The 20380-nt window shown below is 39.2% G+C and overlaps 1 protein-coding gene and 1 long non-coding RNA gene across 2 annotated transcripts; both read right to left on the bottom strand.

The window, feature by feature from the left end:
* Positions 1 to 417: 417 nt before the first annotated feature.
* Positions 418 to 19594, bottom strand: LOC141426091 (uncharacterized). The gene is made up of 20 exons (XM_074084954.1): positions 17610 to 19594; positions 17317 to 17524; positions 16632 to 16779; positions 16295 to 16407; positions 15555 to 15643; positions 15038 to 15065; positions 12299 to 12422; positions 11010 to 11107; positions 10232 to 10306; positions 9335 to 9387; positions 8883 to 9070; positions 8351 to 8520; positions 7688 to 7918; positions 6714 to 6949; positions 6003 to 6213; positions 4932 to 5169; positions 3369 to 3516; positions 2805 to 2965; positions 1824 to 2035; positions 418 to 1188 (listed from the first exon to the last, which is right to left on the bottom strand). Exons 1-20 carry the CDS (start codon positions 19388 to 19390, stop codon positions 1096 to 1098), a joined length of 4605 nt encoding a protein of 1534 aa, XP_073941055.1. The 5' UTR covers positions 19391 to 19594; the 3' UTR covers positions 418 to 1095.
* On the bottom strand, positions 12429 to 14199 carry LOC141426494 (uncharacterized). Its single transcript, XR_012451239.1, has 3 exons — positions 14101 to 14199; positions 13023 to 13086; positions 12429 to 12574 (listed from the first exon to the last, which is right to left on the bottom strand). It is a non-coding gene; the product is annotated as an uncharacterized lncRNA (long non-coding RNA).
* Positions 19595 to 20380: the final 786 nt, after the last annotated feature.

Raw genomic sequence — 20380 nt, 5'->3', positions numbered from 1 at the left:
CCTCATTTGGCAAAAAGAAATGATGAATATATTAAATTATTATATTGTAACGGATAACTCACGTCTAGGGCAGCCGCAGAGTCGCGTACTCCTGTGAAGAGGGCTACGAAATAGCCCGAAACATGTCGAGCTAAATTCGATTTAAGACGCGAGTTATCCGTTACAATATCATTTAATATGAGTGAGTCTCACGGTAGTTTCATGATGAATATATGTGACTCCCGAGTACTTTAGACTGCGAGCGCTGGCAATAGCTCGGTTTCATTCATGTTCTTGTTGTTGCAGTGGCATTTAATCTGTGTATTCCCAGGAAAAACACTCATTCATCATATTCTCACATTTATACATATATATAGTTATACTGCATACTTACTGCATTCATTGGCACTAAAATAAGAATGAAAATGAAAGAATAGGTTACGTAGAAAACTTTTATTTTAGGTACTTATCTTTAAAATATTATAACTATTGTCATATTACATTTTATAAAAATACAAAATTTTCACATGCCTTGAGTAGGCTCTTCGCAATTCATTAAATCCTTTTAGTACCGCAAGGAACTTTTTTTTGTACTTTTGTGATCTAGGCCACTAAACATTATGAAACGGAACAAGGTTCGTTTTCCATTCTGCCACAGTACATTACCAATTTGGTTATGAAAACGTCATATTTCGTATTCGTTTACAGTTTTTCTTTTACGCATTTATTTTTAGGAACAACTATTTTGACATGCGTGTGCGTAAACACGTGTACTGTAAATATACGCCATACCAACGATAAATGGCAGAAAAAATGTCACCACTTTCCTGGCAAAAGGTTATCTACCCCTGACAACAAGATGTCATCAATACGTAGTATCAAAAAAACACGGTTTTAAACTTGCAGTTTGTTTCGTACAGATCAGTGGTCGCATATTTGCTCACAAACTGTAATTACAATACTTAAGTTTGTTTAATAATTTGAACCCACAACAAGTGGGCGGTGGATATTATGCTCAAAAAAATTACTTATGACTGCAAAATTTAGTTATGTAGGTAACCACAAAATTTTCAACTGTGACAAATGGCTCTGTATTATTATGAAATTGATTAAAAATTACAGTCTGAGACACTTGGCCCAGTACTGGTTCATAGCGTTGTATCGATGCATGTTCACTCCAACCAAACTGTGCGCCTCGTCGGGGTAAGACTGTTAAAGAAACATATCACAGATCAATACAGAGCACATATTATTGATAAAAATATGTCAGTTCGAGACAACTGTGTAAATAGAATACTTCTTTTTTGTGCCAAAATAATGTAAAACAAAAGGTAAATGATAACTGAAACGGATCCACATCAGTCACGGTCGACTTCAGCCCACGCACATGAGTGACGATAATAAGGTAAAATGTAAATTTTTGATTTCCATGATGACTGTTGCATATAATTTATTATGCTCCAGCTAGGCGATGACAACATAGACGAAACATATTATGCAAAGAGCATTTTAGTGTGAATGAAATATTTTTTCAAGATTTATCACATGTCAGCACTACCCCTAACAACTCCATTTGCTCCACCTGTGAGTAGTACTGGTATCATAATTTGCCTAGGTTAAATCTTGCAAGCACATTTCTACCCACTTCTCTACTTCCGCTCATCAGGATCTTCAACAAAAATTGCAGATTCTTCTGTCTCTCATATGCTTAATCCTCGAGAAGTATCAAGCTACAGTTACAGCTCTCCGCTGTGTTCGATTCGGAGCGATGCGACGGTTAACGTCCGGCTAAAATTAATTAATCAATTGGCAAAGATTGGCAATCAGAATCTTCAAAATCTTACCATCTGCTCGAACGGAATATCACGCTCCTGTAGTGCTCGCATCAGTTTGGCAGCGTTCTGGTAATGCACATTGTCGTCTGCGTTGCCGTGCATCAAGTAGAAGTCGTGTCCACGGAGCTTGTCTACCAAGAGAGTGACATCGCCGGCCTCGTAACCTGCTAAGTTGTCTTCCTCAGTGGGCAGACCCATGTAACGCTCGGTGTACATTGTGTCTGGAAAATGAACCAGAGATTAATAAGATAAGTCCGATAGAAGTTGCACGTCGCCGCTGGATGTAGCATAAGACCGGTTGTTGGAAAGAAACTATTATCGTAGATGACACATCATTAAAGCACTTGTTATGACAGCCCGCCAAAATGATCGGTATTTCCAGCTGTCTACTGGTTTTATTTTGTGTTCTTGTGAAAAGCTAAATAAACGTTAAGAAAATTACTCAGGCCTAATCATTTACTATTACAGAAACTAGGAGGAAATATTTGTCAGCATTTACTGTCAGTTAATTTACAACTGGTGGTAGAATCTCTAAGTGGTACTTTTGGACCGATGGTCCATCTGTTGTAGAGGTATCATCCTAAGTATGACTAAAATATCAAAGAATATTATCACGTAAAGGTCATTAAGACAATCTGCCTTAGATATTGTTTTTCTCTGATGTAAGAACCTACTTAGTGTGTTACCTATGAAAAATGTTAAAGGCGAAGAGAAAGAAAGGACAGAATGCGTATCAAACATCCTGACCACATCGTGATAAAAAAATAACCCTAGCACTGTGCTTTCAACATAGAAGGGGAAACAGTTAGAGCCATGCCCTCAAGTCTTAAGCCCCAATTAGACCATTCAATAACTTGCATACAAGTTGCATTACACAGACTATCGAGGGACAATGAATTCAGTTGATCAAACAAATACCGCAATGTACTGAAACTTACATGCAAGTTCTCGCATAGTCAAAATGGGGTTTTAAACGTCAAGATAGCATACTATAATAAAGCCAGGAGGTGACGGGGGCGCCGGAGACGCCGCACTGGAACAAATGGTCGTCGTCGTGCAGCAGCGTGAGTAGCGTCGCGTAGCCGCCGTAACTGTGGCCCCAGATGCCCACGCGAGACGGGTCGATGAATGCGTAACGCTCCAGCACCTGCCTGTCAGCAAACATGTGGTTTTAGCTGCATGAACCCAGGAATCCTGGAAGCTTCAGATGGGTTGGTATCGGACGGTTTAGAACGCAATTTGAATAGTAGTTTTGCCTACATCGCAATATGGCTACCGCGTCATCCGTCTAAAACCACAACTAGTCAAATTGCGTTCTAGGCCGTCTGGAGCAACCCCTTCAGATGCTCCTCTGTGGAAAAAAATTATACTGGCATACATTGCATATCAAAGTCTTTCGGCTTCTTCACATTTTATAATTTACAAATGCTAATGGTAGTGCCATCTATTGCTGTTTTTAGTATTAAATTTAGCTTGTTGGGGTTGGTAGGCCATGGTAGGTAGGTATGCACTGAATTGTAATGATTCTCAACTCCTTTTTATCGCACTATTTACCTGAGGATAACAAAATGATCTTCGATCTCGACGGTGCCGAGCTTGTTGTTGAGCGAGTACAAGATGTCTTGGCCTTTGAGTCCGGAGCCGCGTCCGTCCGCCAGCATGTAGATGACATTGCGGCTTGTGGTCAGGTAGGAATGGTAGCCTGAGAAATTAATGCGTTAGAATTAGACACAATTTATAAATTGCCGCCTTAAATATTTTGTTGATAAGATTTATAGCTTTTGACTTTAGATATGGCTTTAACAAATTTCTTTTTAGAGTTCCGTACCCAAAAGGTAAAAAACGGGACCCTATTACTAAAACTCCGTTTTCCGTCCGTCTCTCTGTCCGTCAGTCCCCAGGCTGTATCTCATGAACAGTCCGTCCGCCAGTATGTAGATGACATTGCGGCTTGTGGTCAGGTAGGAATGGTAGCCTGGGAATGAATGCGTTAGAATTTGACACAATTTCTAAATTACCGCCTCAAATACTTTGTTGATAAAATTTATAGCTTTTGACTTTAGATATGGCTACAACAAGGTTCTTTTAGTGAGTATACGATAAAAGGTAGGACATAAATGCAAATCTATAACAGATATAAAACTATTGTTTCGAGTCCACAGCAGCTCTCACAGCTTCATGATTCCAGGAAGGGTAAAGTCGAAGACACTGATTCATGTAGGTACCAGGGTGGAACCTTTTACTGATCTATTTCACTATGATTCCCTTAACAAAAGTATGGGATGTCAACATGACATTAGTAGCCAAAGGTTCTACCCTCGTACATGATTCAATTTGTTCGAGTGTATAGTAGGAATTATTTGAGGTGTCATCTCGTTAACAGCGAACCTTTCAAACAAAGCCTTTCCTATTATGTATTATGTATTCTATTGGACCCTCAACCGCATAATACTCAGTTTAAAATGAACGTAAATATAAAATAAAATAGCTCATTGAAATAACGACTTCATTATCTAGAGCAGAAAGTGCGTTTTGAAAAAAAAACACGTTGGCAGATAGATAATGACTTCAATGAAGCTGCTTGTCTACGACGTATTCAATTATGAAAAACATTATCTGCCAAAAAAGTTTTATTTAAAATGTACTCTCTATTGTAAATAATAAAGTAGTTATTTCATGAGCTATTTTATCTTATATTTCATTTCACTTTGACGCCAGATGGCCTAGTGGTTAGAGAACCTGACTGCGAAGCTTGAGGTCCCGGGTTCGATTCCCGTGTCGGGGCAGATATTTGTATGAAAAATACGAATGTTTGTTCTCGGGTCTTGGGTGTTTACTATGTACTTAAGTATGTATCTATCTATATAATTATATTTATCCGTTGCTTAGTACCCATAACACAAGCTTTGCTAAGCTTACTTTGGGACTAGGTCAATTGGTGTGAATTGTCCCGTGATATTTATTTATTATTTATTATTATTATTTCACTTTGAGATCGGCACAGCTCAAATAATTTCTACTATACATTCGATCTTATTTTGTAAATGAAAACAAAAATCCCACTTCACGGTAGACTTATCTCTTTATACCATATAAACTTCCCCAAAAAAGACTTACCAACAGTGAAGGTATCGTAAACAGTATTGGTGTTAGGCCCAGAGTACACGTAGAAAACCATGGCGTATTTAGTGTCGGGGTCGTTGACATCAAGTCCTGGGGGCAGGAACAGCCTCACGGGAGCGGGGAAGCCATTCTCCAGGGGGACGGTGGTTATGATGCTGCCGGGGCGGTTTTTGCCGATCAGACGGTTCCGGACTATGGCATTGTCCTCCCAGGTGGTCAAGATTTCAGCGGTCTGTAGCAGAAACAGTTAAGTATAATTATTTTTTTTTGTTATTTTGATTATGATGATGATGATACTCCTTGACGTGTCTGACAAAGGCGAACCTTGATTGTTTATAATGTGCCCGAATATAGCTAGCAAGACCATAGGTAGGTAGGTAGGTCCTATATAGGGCACGCAACGCAATGTATGTAATATGGAATATTACTGAAATTTTCTAGCAAATTCAAGAAAATGACTAGCAAATTCACTAGCACAAAACCAAGACAAAACCGTAAACAGTTTGTTAAGTATCTTAAATGCCATAATATCATTATTTCAATTAAACTTTTGGAAATATAGCTTTATCGTTACTATATCGATGTAAATATCATGTTATTTTGTTACTAATAAATATATCATGATTTCTATATGTACAAATACTCTTTGGTCATAATCTGTAATGGCGTCAAAATATAAAGAGAACTGACGTTTTCAAGAAGGTTTGCGCTAGTGTCGCCCCCTGTATAGTGTAAGTGAATGTAGTTTCGGGCAGGTCTTTATAATCATTAGTCAAGTGTTTGGCATTCAGGTGTAGATTAGTACGAGTATCTTAGCTGTCTGAAAAAAGTTTTAATCTCAAAAAAATCCCAATTCTTAAAAAAATCGCAACAGATACCATCATCGTTCTACGACTTAGTACTGCGCGTCGCTTTCAGGATATACCACTTGCCTTTTAATTGATTGGTTCATTAGGGCGGAATCAGGTGACAAAATGTAATGATTGCAACGTTCAAAGGCCTCTATCTAGTAAAATATCCCGCAGCTATCAACTGACCGTGCTAACTTTACCAATGGTAACTCACCCTCGGGTTGATGATGAAGGTAGCGGAAGGCTCATTAGGCGAGGAGCAGGTGATAGTCATGAAGGCACCCGCGCGACTGGCTGTGGCAGTAGCCCAAGTGCAGGGGCCACCGTCCGGCAACACCAGACTGCAGCTGAGGCAACGAGCTTGCGCGCCCACTACGTGGACTTGAGATTGCCATGGCGAGTCGGTCACCGTACGAGTGAAGTAACTAAAAAAAGATATCATTGAAGACACAGTTCATGCATATTTCTAGGAGAGAATGGTCTTGTGAAAAACTAGTAAAATATCCCCGTTTTACATAACAAATTGTTAGACAATTGTGTAAGGAAAATTGTATAAGTATTACTTATGTTTGAACTCTGTTATGTTGGTCTGTCATTTTCGTATTTTTAAGCAATTTTTGGGCACGATGAAATCGTGGGAACAAAGGCTTATTTTCATTGTGACGAAGATAATTTAGACTTTAAACATAATGTTATGATTGTGAACGTTTGTTTCCCACATCTGCGGCTAAATTTAAATTGTTGAAACTATCTTTTGCGTACGAAAACAGCTGTAACTTCTATTTCAACACATGTTCAAGCTGCTTTAACAATACGATTATCCTTATATAAATACCAAGAAGGGATGTTTTTAACACGAAATAGCAAGACAACTTGGTCTTTGCTAAGCATTATTTTTGCGAGCACATCTTAACATCATACTCACTAAGAAAGAGTCGACTCATCCATTCCGACGTAATTATTGACAGTGAAAGCACCAGGGGTGATGGAGCTGGAGATGATTTCGCCATTAACCCTCATGCTGAGATAGAGGTGCTGCCAGATGTTGCCATCAGCCTGTTCCATTGACCAGCGCGTAGACACGTAGAAGTCGCCGTTACTGCTGAACCGTGGGAGCGCTATCGGGACCCAACCGTTGGGCTGCTGGCGATGCTCTTCTTCCTACCAACAGAACAGTAAAATATTATATTGAATCAGGCGTTACTTTGCGAAGGTCCGTATCAGAGCAACATGCACCACCACATAGTAACATGTTAAACGGTTGTATTGCACGGAGGATGAACTCCGGTTGAGTTCGAAACGCGTCAGCAGTAGCGTGGTGATGGTGGTAGTTGGGTTTGTGTGATTTATGTGTGTTCTTCCAGCATGGAGGTGAAGAAGCGGCGGGATCAGATATTTGTTGCATAGGCGTAGCTGTCATAAGGTCGCGGGTAGTGCCAATACTTCATCCTGGCGCCTTGGGCAATAGAAATATTTTAAGGCTGCTGAAAATCATTACATACGACGATGCATCAATTCACATCGTAATGTAAATTAAACAACGCACAGAAACGTGCGGCGCGAATCACTGCACGTTTTTTACGTTTTACGCTAATTAACAATACGTGTCAACTCCACGTTTATTTCTGTAACAAGAAATGCTTCTATAAATAGCTTTATATCAAAGAACAGTCCTGCATCAAACTCTACCTATAACGACAAGGATAAGTTAAGGTGTTCAATAACGTCTCTACCATAAGGGCACATTTGGCCCGTGCGCCCCCGAAAGGCCGAAATACCAAAAAAGAAGGGAAAAAATTACTTTCCTTAATTTCCAAAAGGTTAAGGTTAAGTTCTTGTGTATCCCAGGGCCTCCGCATGGCTTATGACGGCCCTTAAGGCGTTCTTTCCAATACTTACCGGGCACTGCCTAGTGACGACATTGCAGAACCTCAGCACGGTGTAATTCTGACGCCTGTTGAGCCAGTGCGCAGCTATCTCGTAAGTAGTCGGCCAGATGATACCCCCCAGGATATGGTCGTCGGTCACCGCTTCCGGCGCCTCAATCGTCTGCCAGTCCCACGTGCCATCCGTCACTAGAGCGTTGAGATTTATCACGCGAAGATTCACTGTTGGATTTGTGCGCCCCACCTAAAAATAATTGGAAACGGATGATGCGTTAATGTCTTGCCGTGGTAAATCTCCAATTTAAAGCAGCGTTTCCACCAGAGATGTGCGAGGATGTGTTGCGAGGAATATGTTTTTTATTAACCAATAGATACACTTCATTTACCTCGCCTCGCTCCGCTCAGCTGTTTCCACTAGAGATGTGCTGTGCGAGGATGTGTAAATGAAGCGTTTCTATTGGTTAATTAAATAGACATTCCTCGCAACACAACCTCGCACATTATTGGTGGAAATGCTGCTTAAAGAAGTTCGGTGAAAGACTAACGACAACGCATCTGTTTTTAAAATGGTAAAGCATGAGAAACGAGATAAAGCTAGGTCCTGTCCAATAGAAAGATACTTATAAACAGCCCTTAAGCATCATTAAACATGTTCTTCTGCTACAAACAAACTGACCTTAGGGTACTTAAGATCAACGAGTTCAGGATATAGGTCTTCGGGGTCACTCTTGTCCACAAAGTAGTAGTAGGAATAGCTCTCAACTTCCGTGTCGTTGTAACTCGCGAATGCCAGATAGGAGCCATCGGGATTGAACCAAGTGGCTTGGCCCGTGTACATGACGTCCTCTGAAAGTATGAATAAAGTAGTAACAGAGCCAATCGGATACACTGCTGTATAATATCAATGAATTTAGGAAGCCGAGAAAACATTAAGCGCTTGCTCTACTCGACTACTTACAAGACATTAAACATTATTTTGTGTGAGAAATTATTTTGCTTGGGTTTGGTTTGGATGATAGAATATTGCTGTACGTACAAAGGTCTTGACATGGAATACTTTCTGCTTTGCAACGCTCAGTATAATTTAACAGTTTTTTTATTACGTTGTCGAGTTCTGCTCGGATGCGGAATCGCATACCGGAAAAGCCTATTTTGAGAGTTATATTGATATTTATAACTTGGAAAATGGAAGGCTTTTATTTAATCACCTTCATACACCCAATCAGCGTGTCCATTGTAAATGACCCCCGGGATGCCGTCGTCCGTCAGCTGGATGGCTTCTGAGCTGTTCTCTGGCAGATAGTACACGTTGTTGTCGAGGACGTAAGCCAGAGAATGGCCACCTCCAAAAATGCACAGTTGGAGTCGCTGATGATCCGCTACTAGGGTCACCTCTCTAAAATAGAATAGTAAAAGAATAGAAAATCATTTGACGTTGGCCAATAACTACCTCAATCAGTCATTACATTCAACAATAGTGTCTCCCCGTTTGCGAGATATTGATGAATTCGTGCATCCAATCGACTAAAGCAGATAAATGGCATGTCTTTCAAATTACCTGCACAATTGTTCATTGAATGCGAGCGTTATGGCATATACGTTAATTAGAATTATGCTGTACCTACACCTATTTTCTAAAATTGTTTCAGAAAACACTTACTGTGTGGCGATTTCGTAAAGAGCAAACTTAGCAGTGGTCGAATATCTGTACACCTGAAAAATAATAATATTAATTCAAAAACCTTAATTAAGTAATTACAACATTATAAAAAGTCACCAGAATCCGTGAAGCCCAATTTATAAGTTCTACTCAGCGTAAGTAGATATAGGTATACGCATGCATTTACTCATATAAACAGGTATCTGCATATCATTTACAATAACTAGATATTTCTTATCGCCTTATTCATCATTAAATGACTGAAGATAATATTTTATTATAAGTAATGAAGCGCGGCTTGTTAACAACATTTCAATGATAGTAAGTTTTAATAGTACTTTGTGTCTTAAGGGCGGTAGGTAAATAAGGAATTACGAACGAGAGTCTATTAGAAGCCCGAAGTCGAAAACTGAGGGCTGTAATTAGTCGATGTTCGTAATTCTAGTACCGCCCGTGCGACATACAATGTATTTTATCACATTGTATTGTAAAGGAAAAACTATTTTTTTTTTCAAAAATTGCCGATACCGCTGACTGCGCTCTTGGCAGCGCCAGCTCCCCGCCGCCCTCCTCCTCCGCAGCATGCGCCCGACGTGCGCGCGCCGCGCTCCTGCAGGCGCTGCAGCACACCATGCAGTAACAAACTCATTTACCGACCTTGGGCTTCACAACAAAATTAGTATGGGCAATGACTCATTTACCGACCACGGGTTTCATGACAAGCACATTAAGGTCGAGGGTTTTATTTGGGGGGTTGCAACCAAGGTAGCCTGCATGTTACGAAACTGTTTACGAGCAAGTGTGATGAAAAAGTATTTTAAGGCTTTCGAAACAATAAAACGTTGCTTTTATTCTATTACTTGGGTAGGTAGTTTTTCTATGAAATCTAGCACTTACCTGCTCAACTTCACTTGGAGCCAGGATGTATTCTCTATCCGCGGAGAGAATTGGGTTCGAAGTGTTGAGGAATTCCTGTTAGTAGACAAAAGATCAATTAGGTAGGTACTCGACTGTGCAAAATGTTCAAACCTGCATGGATAAAGTTAGGTACTTGTACCTATCACTTTTTTGACGTACAAAGCGCTAACACAATTTAAAAGTTAGGTAGGAAATAGTATTGCATTAGAATTAGGTATGATTCAGATCAGTTCCATGGTATTAACGGCGCATATATCTGTGTAAAGGTATCTGAGTGTTACTAGAGTGCCAGTTCTTCTAGCAATCATTTGTAGAGACTTAGTTTCAGAGATTACTGTACACGTAACTATTAAACGAAGGATATCTAATCATATCTTATTATGTTGGATAATCCTTCCCAGAAAAACACAGAACGGCTTTTCGCGAACACAGAGTACGGCTATACGCAAGGGTGTCGCCAAGGGGGGGGGGACATTTCCCCCCCCCCCCTACCTAGAGGTTCTAAAAAGTTGCAAAATGTAAAACAACCAAACCAAAGTTATTACAATCGCCGTCGATGTAAAGCTCGTAGTAAAAGTGAACAACTTCTTGTGCTCTTGACTTAACCGACAATTCATAGTTTTCTCATTCTCCATGTCAACTTGCCCCCGGACCATCGGCCCCTTGGCTGTACCTACGTCCCTACTTTGTGAAGAACTAGAGGTAAGAGTTGACAAATAAAGTAATTAAGTACTTGTTGCATTGTGACAGTACTTACCATAAGTTCTCCTGACACAAGCACTCTGCTTTCCTGTATTGAAGCATCGTAAACGTAAATGCCAGACTCGCCAGGAATAACGTATGTGAACTCCGTATCTGTGAAGTTTAAATAAAATTAGAAAGATATAAATGAACTACAGACAATTACTTTGCTCAACCGCGACGTTCGCGACCTTACGATAGCTACATCCTACAAATGTTTGTTCACGCAGGTCACTCTGATGATGCACTTGGTGGAGTTCAAAACGTGTAAGCCTAGTGTGGTGGAGATAGTTGGATTTGTGTGATGTATTGTTAGATGCTGCATGAAGAAACATTATTTTGTTGCATAGATGTAGCTATCGTAAATTCGTGAGGTCGCGGGTTAGCAAAGACAATTGTTTATAGTTCATTGATATATGGTCCTAAGTAATGGTGCTAAGTAACACATGAAATTAGAGGGATTTATTTTGTAGAATCCTATTTCCAGCACTAAGTAAAACTAAATCTGCATACCTACTATGTGTATAGTCAATATACTGCGCGTCCAGATAGGTATTAGGTAGTTAGGTAGGTATCTAAGTAACGTCTGTCTACGGTGGATGCTAAAGATTACAATAATATTATTTACTGTTGCTTTTTCTCCGACATTTTACGCAACTACAGAGTTAATTATTGTTTCATAATTGATATTTTTTCGGTAGAATGTTCCTGACAGAACAAGTGAATTATTCTATAGTCCATTCAGGGTAACATTGGACTCTAGAAGGTCACAGAAGAAGGGGTTTTAAACATTTTTTGTGAATTCGTAATAATGATGATGATGATGAATAAAAGAAGTAATATGACGAAGTCATCATTTTGTTTTCTTTGTAAGTAGATTAATACGTAATATATACTTAAAATATAACACAATATTAATACCTAATACTCTACATAATATTAATTCAATTTATATGTATACATAATTTAATAACTGTTTCGTGGACTCATCCGCTCTCATTCCCTGTTTAAAAATATTCTACTCTTAGTTTCTGCTATGAAGTTCAAGCTTTTTCCATTGCAAATTTCATCAAATTTGGTACAGTGCTTTAGTTGTGCAAAGTTCTTATATGATTAAAAGTCATCACATTTTGATCCAAACTGGCGATTAAAAACTATAAATAATCTACAGGTGCCGTATACTAAAAAAATGCAATTTATTAAATGATTTCCTAAAGCGTGCATTATAAAGAGCCTATTTTCCTTCTGTCCATTCCTATATTGAACAGACTGTAACGCCTACGAAAAAATAAAAGCAACACTTACCAGAGATCCATGTCCCGGTGAAGCCTCGCTGCGCGAACTGGCCCGTCACGAACTCCTCAAGCGTGAACGGGTTTTGAGCCGCAACGGTCGCCAGCAGCGCCACCAAATACCACGACTCTCGCATCTTTTGAGAGTCAATCTTATAATGTAGGTGTCTTTAATGACGAGGAAACTGAATCACGTAAGGGTGGAACCTTTTCATAGTCAATTTCGCTATGATTTCTTTGCCAGATGTATGGAATGTCAATATGACATTAGTAGCACAAAGGTTCTACCCTTGTACAGTCGAATGCAAAAATATATATACAGCCATGGCGTCAAAATATGTATACACCGACCTTATGTCACATAAAGGTAGGTATATAGATATTTTTGACGTCTTGGTAACGTATATTTATGCACTTGACCGTAAGTGCAGGCGCGGTCCGAAGAGACGGGGGGGGGGTCACAGGGGATGTCATACTGGTGTGATAATCTGGTATGACTACGGGTAAGAAAGGGTAAGAACGGCCAAAACCGTACACGTCAAATTGAAAAATCTAAAATATACAAAATTAAAAAAAACAATTTTTTGCCCCTAGCCGCGATGTATTCTTATTAGTGACCGCCTCCAAAATTCAGGCTGCGACCGCGTCTGGGTACGTGATTCAGTTTCCTCGACTATTTTAATGTAGGTTATTTTATTTTTTAATCGTGGTCGTGGTAGCCTAGTGGTTTCTCCTACGCCTCTCAAGTAGACGCTCGTGGGTTTAGTCCCGGACTCGTAGTCACCAGCACTGATACCTGACCTGACACAACAAATACCCACCTACCTATACCTATTAGGGGAGAGTCGGGTACCCCGGACGGCGGCTAGCCCCGTGCACTGTCGATTCTAGGCAATCACGCAGCTGCGAACATTTTAAGATGTGCACTATTTATCTGTGAGCGTGATTGCCTAGAATCGACAGTGAACGGGGCTACCCGCCGTCCGGGGCTACCCGACTCTCCCCTATGTTACGTTACGACTCTATTTCTAGAGTCGCGCCGGTAGGAAGTGACAGATAGTTTTACACGCCCCGCTGTGGCACATATTAATGCAGGTGACTGTACAGTCGAGTTCATAAATTTGTGAGCAAAAATATGATCAAAAATATCTCAACACGCTTCTACGCCGTTAACAATAGTCGTGTTCAGATATTTTTAATCAAATTTTTGCTCACTAGTTTATGAAATCGACTGTACTAGTTTTTCGAAATTTAGGTCTGTGCGAAATATTGACCATGAACTTTACGGTAAAAGAAGACATCGTGAGAAAACATGGCCACACCTGCGAAGAAATTTAATGTCGTGTATTAAGTTCCGCACCGGATCCCAGTGTCAAGAAATAAATACTCTAAACGTTTAAATTTATGGTCTTGAGATTTGACAATTCAAGATCATCATCTCCATACTATGATAAAATTATACCTATAATCCACTGCTGTTTACAGACTTCCTCTCAGAATGAGAGGGCTTATGCTCTAGTTTCCTCGCAACCAGAGTGCGGATTGAGAACTTTACTCACAAACCATTATACTTGAACTGCTACACAGGTACCTGCAAGTTTCCTCACACTTTTCACGTTCGGGCTGAACCCTCGATTCCAAATTGAGAAACTGTAGGTTTTGACCTAAGTAGGTAACCATATGAGCAAACCACTAGTCTAGGGGTACTAGGCTACCAGGGCTTTTGTATACGATTAAAAATATTAATTATCTGACAATAAAGTTTTGCCCGAGTACTGTAAAGTAGCTTTTAGTAGGTTAAAAACAAGTACTTACCATGGTTTATGGCGGTTAAATTATCACTATTTAAATATATATTTAGCAGCGGCTGACGATTGTAATCCGCCAGCACAACTACTTTAAATGTTATCAAAGAATTACAGCTCTTATCCAAACGATAAGGAAATATCATAAGATATAGATAATTTAAATAATTTAGGTGATAATCCTCATTATAAAACATTGGATGCTAAGCTTGATAATAAATATAGAGCAAAAGAAAATATAATCATCAAATGAAAATGTATTCTTACGTTAGGTGAAATTGGCGTACTCCTACTTTCTCTTGTCCATTAAAAATTTAGATCCCATGCACATGACTATTTTTCAAGCGCAAACGCAATTCAAAATAATAATTTTAGTCACTTCTGTACTAGCTTTTTGGGAATATACGGCGCCATAACCGCGCTTTTGCCCTTAGGCCTATAGGTGGCTACCAAGCAGGGGTTAATTAAAACAAATATAACGCAATCAGTTAAAATAAAACGTCAAAGTAAATGTAAATTGTTTATTGAACATCATACAACGAAAGTTTTCGACAAAACAGTTTGACAACGGGTTCCAAATGATTCCCTATTTTTTCACACTAAATCTATTACAGCAGAGTGGAGGCTAAACTTATACAAGTCCACTCCTTTTATTTATATAAAACGACGAATTGAGTTCCTCGTATATTTACAAGTCCCAACGTTTTATTCCTGAAGTGACGAAAAAGGGTCAGTTTCCATCTTTATTTTATAAATCACCATCACAGGGTTTAGATTGTTCATTAGTTCTTATTTTTTTCTTCATTAGTTATGTCATTTTTGCCAGATAATTTTGTGCAGAATCGGTTGAGTAGAGCAGAACGCACGCCATTATGGGATGCTACTCTAAATGCTCAATACTTGTCAGAAAACATTTCGTAGACTCAGGTGTGTGGAATAGCGTGCACACGTTGTGGTGCTATTCTGAATGGCCAACTGTCAAAGCGAGGCGAAGCACTTTTCGACGACGCCAATATTCGCAGACTTTGTTGGATATACCAGCGTCGAAGTCTCAATCCCTCAGCGGAGTCCCGAGAGCGTCCCGTCTCGCGTCTAGCCGCGTCAGCGACGACGAATTAAATCATAGGATTCCCTCCAAGCGTGCCTTTCTATAACATTTCGTAGAAAATAAAATCAAACTCCTCCTCCTCAATTATCTTGTATGTGTCACTATTGAGCCTACACATTGTAAGACTTACAATAAACCACAACTTAAATGATCCTCTAACAAGTGATATTAATAAAACGCAACATACAAAAAAGACTCTTCAAAATGTATAAGTGAACCTGGAAAGTGTCGTTAGAACGACAAATGGATTAGTCGAGATGAATGTGAATAATTGTTTGTGTAGATGCAAGGGTGTGTGTGGTGTGCGTGTGTTGAGTGTGAGGTGAATGAGCGTGAGTGTATGGGACGGACCATGCTAGTGACGGCGATGCGGGCGGCGCAACTCCTGCAAGCGCCGCTCATGCTCTGCCATGTGTTGACGCCGCTGCTCCTCTTTGATAGCGATCTGTAAAACCATTTCAAAAGTAAAATTAAGAATTATCAGCTCATTCATGAAAATTTTTTTTTTCAAGGAGGGGCACGTTTATACCTAGTGACGAAGACGCGTGGTTTTGTCAAAATTAAACATTAATAACATTAATAAGAATCACTGCACGCGTCATCGTGAATTACTCTACCAATAATGACTTAATGTTTTAATAAAAAAAATGTAGGAATAGTTCATATATAATTATTTTGTAATACTTCTAAAGCACTTTAAATGTACACTGTTAACTTCATGAAAAATTTGCTTATTTTAAAAATTATAAGAGACTAGCTCATGCGCGTGACTTCCGTTCCATCGCGTGGTGGCGTCCTCTACCGGAATAAAAAGTATCTTATTTTGATCCTTGGGGCTCAAACTATCTATACCAAATTTCATCAAAATCGGTTCAGCGGTTTCGACGTGAAAGCGTAACAGACAGACAGAGTTACTTTCGCATTTATAATATTAGTAGGCATAAAGCGTTTTTTATGACAAACCAATAAGGGTCGCTTTTATGGAAATCCAATTATAAAATGTTCTTATTGAAATATATGTATAGTTATATGTATTGTATATATTATATGTATAAATGAGTACTTATTATCAATAAAATAAAACATATATGTATACCATTTCAGCAGACAGCGGTAGCCAATATATGCAAGGAGTTGCCTTTGTTTTTCTGAACAAGTCATCCAAAAGTTTAGCAGGAGCTTCTTCCTCTTTCTTTTTAAATTTCTTTGCTGTAAAAATAAACCATCATATTAGACACACATTACAATAATGCTTTAAACCTATAAAATCAGAACTATCAAGAATTTAACTTTTTAGGTCCCATACAACTTGATGGAAGTCTCCATAGAACTTGGTAGAAGATAGAAAATGTTAGCTCAAATATTTTGCATGAAAAATCAATTAACTAGATGAAAAGCTTGAATGTAAAAAAATCGATAATTTATCTGCCTACCAGGTTCTGGGCTTCTTTCAGGTGTGCGATGTCGTCGCTTTTCGAGAATGCGCTCATCCCTTTTGGGTCGCTCCTTGTCTTTGTCCTTGTCATTTTTCCCAAAGTCCCATTCTCGAACAACCGCCGCTTTCCGCTCCCATGGTTTATCCTGCAAAAAAAAACATTGAACAAACGAATATTTTAAAAATAATTGCTTTCAATAGTAAAAGAGATCTTTCCCTGCACATTTTATCTAGATTGTAAAATATTTAAATCAAATTAAAAAATAAGCAATATCTTAGCTATAATTATTTTAATTTTACATTTCCATTATAACGCCTGTAATGTGACATGCAATAAATAATTTTGAATTTGGAATTAAATTTGTAATCTTTATTCAGTGACTTGTGTCACAATCAAATTAATCAAATATATGTATACCACTAGGACTGCATTCCTCCTATGGTTTATACTTAGTTAAGAATAGCTGAAAGAATAATGATGTGAAATGGTCTAATTTTACTATGTTATTAATTTCTATAGTATTTCATGAGGAATTTGAGTAGGAACCTAATAAGTAACAAAATATGTACCAAAAACATAAACAAATTTTTATTATTAGTTAATAAAAATAAGCTAACAATCCTTCATTGAAATTTTTTAACTAGGGAAATTATGATGAAATGAAACATGAAAACAAACATACCATTTCCCCTCGTTCTCTTTTCATATCTTGCTCCCGAAGCCAATCTTCCACAGTGCCTGGGATGGTTGTAGCCTGGGCATTGTCTGTATCTTCATTAGCCTTGGCTTTGTCAAATGCTTCTTGAGATGAAAAGTCCACTTGTAGAGTCTTCGGATTGGATACAGGCCATGTGACACCATGCAGGGCATGCCTGGTTTCAACAGCTTGACTGTAAATGGTGAAAGAAGATTTAGTTTTATGTTGGAAAATATTCAGTTCTTAGCTATAGATAATAAATTGTAAAATGTACTTACTCTTCAGTTTCATATTTGACAAAGCATTTTGACTTAATTCTGTCTATCCAGAATCCCTCTTCAGAGATTCTTCCTGTTCTTTGCAATAAATTCTTCAGTTGTGGTAGAGTGAATGGTCTTACAAGGTTTGTGATATACAGGATACAGGACTGCTTATGTCTGGGTGGACTTGGAGGCCTAGCAATAATACTATCATTTTCTTTTACAATAGATATCCTCCTGTTAGCTGCCAATGGTTCCCTGGATTTAATATTTTCTGACTCCCTCTCTTCATACTCCTTTTTGTAATGTTCCATGTGTTCAGTATTATCTATGACAATTTTGGGTAATACTGGTCTCTCTAACTTTTCATTGGACTGTATTCGCTTATGCTGCTTTTTTTCTTCAATAACTTCTTCAAATTCCACAGGCTTAACATCTGGAATTATTTCTTTAAGTATATCTGTGGAAATAGTTATTGACTTTTGAGTAGTAAGTTTGCTGGATCTTGAACCCCATCTCCTCTTCCTGCTTATAACAATGGGAGCAGCTTGCCCATTTTGTATGGGTTCATCTTTTGCAGATTGTGTTGATTCAGAGCGCTCTAGTTCCCTACTCCTGCGTCTCTCCTTGCTGCGCTCTTCTCTCCTGGGCTTCACTGAGTCTGGGGAGACAGACCGCCTCCGCTCCTTGTCAATATTTTCAAAGCTATCTACAACATCATTGTCATTAGCCTTTTGATTCTCATTTTGAGAGGACTCCGGTTCCTCAGTTTTACTATTATTACTGCTATCTTCACTTTTACTTACCTCTTGTTCAGTTGTCACCTCCTCCTTTTCTTGGGTCCCTTTAGATTGTTCTTTAGAATCCTCAGTTTCAGGTTTACTTTCACTTGTCTCAGATTTGTTATCAGTTGTCTTGTTCTTATCACTTCTTTCTTCAGTCACTTGGGCTTCCTGTGTTGTCTGCGTTTCCATTTTTGCTTCACATTGTGTTGAACTGCCTTCATCAGATTGTTTACTGTCTTCTACCTGATCACCCCTATCCTCAGCCTTGGGTGATGCAACTGTTGTGTCTGCATCTGATGATTTTCCTTGAACATCAGATTCTTTACTCTGATCATCAATTGGTGGTTTTTCACTCTCTGTAGGTTTTTCTGTCTCATCTGTTTTATGTTCTTCACCTGTGGTAGACATCGGAGTTTCATCTGGAATTGATTTAGAGACAGCTTCAGTGCTCTGTGTGATTTGATCATCTTTCGTTGCGGGTTGCATCTCAGAATCAACCTCAGCTTCATCGCCCTGACTATCTTGATTTTGATCAGGCTCATCCCTGGACTCGCGGGCGGCGCGCTTTGATCGGTGCTTACTCTTTTTGCGATCTTCTACGGCCTCAACACTAGGCGTGTCGCTAGAGCTGGTAGCGCGGGAATGCTTCCTGCGACTACGGGGAGATCTGTCAACTCGTTCAGGGGTTGAGGGCGGCCGCGTCAAACAAATTTTTAATTTTTGAATCTCACCGGTGTCGCTGGGCACCTCTGCTGTCTTCACATGCCATACCTCGTGCGCGTCCTCAGCTGAAACTTCTTTTTCTTTAGTAGGCGTCTGTGGTGGTTTCTTCTCCGGCTCTACGATTTTCGCTTCGGTATCGCAAGGTGGACTAGTATCTTCAGCTGACTCTTCTGAAGAAGTAGACTGTTTACGACGTTTAGAGGTTCTAGTACGCTTGAGTTTTTCTGTGGCTTTTTTCTCTGGAGAAGGCTTAGCCTTCTTGCTGGCTGTGCGTTCGCTTTTACGACGCATCTTTCCTAAAATAATATACCTTTAATGCTTAAAACTTGGTTATTGTAGAATATTTTAATAACACAATGTCTATAGTCACTTAAACTCGCAAGTTTATAGAATAAAACAGCTCGATTATGAAATTAATTTATCCAAACGAACGGCCATCACCGGAAATTCGATCAAGCGCAGTTAAGTGCACGCCATTTTGTTTAGTTCTCTTTGGGAAATAATGTTGCCAGCCAGCAGGGCTAGGGCTACTACGAAATTAGAAGTTCGTATCGTACCGTTCCTCTCGCACTCGTATTAAATAGTATAAGTGTCAAGAGGGACTGCACGACACGAACTTTGTGTTTCGAGTTTCATAGTAGCCCTGCAAAGCCGTGTCGATATAGAGTTTCGGCGTCAACTATATAGAGTGTACACCTATGTTTATACCATAGACAATATACTTCATTCCATATAGCAATAAGAGACATCACACTATTCTCGAGATTATGATGATCACAATCAAAAGACAATTTTCGCATACTTAAACTGTCATTAGATTGTGATCGCGAGTGTTACACAATAAACCCTCAGATCTGAAGATTAAAAAAATCAAGTCCTTAAGTGGCTCCGAATCCCTTATCGGCTCCTTTCAAATCTTATCGACTTTAACTGACTTTTGGATCGAGCGGTCCGGGATTGACGATTCAGGCCCGTTACTACGAAGTGCAAAATTCGAACTTCGTGTCTTCGGATCGAATCGGATATGTTCGGTCGGGAGCCAAGGCGGTACGCCGATAGTAAACAATGATCGCTCCAGTGATCCGAATTCAATAAAGCAGCCGGAGTCGATAAGCAGAATCGGTTCCAGTATCGAAGCCAGATTCAGTGGATCAGATCACTTCTTAGAGTCGAGATTGCCTATGTTTAATACACTACTAGATAGATGGACGCATCTAGTAAAATGATAAGCACACGTCCAGGACAAGCGTGTTATATTACATTATGAAGAACGGTTAGTGA

The sequence above is a fragment of the Choristoneura fumiferana genome, chromosome 3 (genome assembly GCF_025370935.1).
Source record: "Choristoneura fumiferana chromosome 3, NRCan_CFum_1, whole genome shotgun sequence".
Classification (NCBI taxonomy): domain Eukaryota; kingdom Metazoa; phylum Arthropoda; class Insecta; order Lepidoptera; family Tortricidae; genus Choristoneura; species Choristoneura fumiferana.
Note: the sequence above shows the minus strand (reverse complement) of the source record. Positions and strands in the feature narration are given on the sequence as shown.

Excerpts from the sequence above, each read along its gene's own strand:
- LOC141426091 (XM_074084954.1), bottom strand. The coding sequence starts at position 19,390 with ATGCGTCGTAAAAGCGAACGCACAGCCAGCAAGAAGGCTAAGCCTTCT. Across the intron at positions 6,950-7,687 it reads TCGTCACTAGGCAGTGCCCG|GAAGAAGAGCATCGCCAGCA; the intron begins GTAAGTATTGGA and ends TTCTGTTGGTAG. Across the intron at positions 2,966-3,368 it reads GATCATTTTGTTATCCTCAG|GCAGGTGCTGGAGCGTTACG; the intron begins GTAAATAGTGCG and ends GTTTGCTGACAG.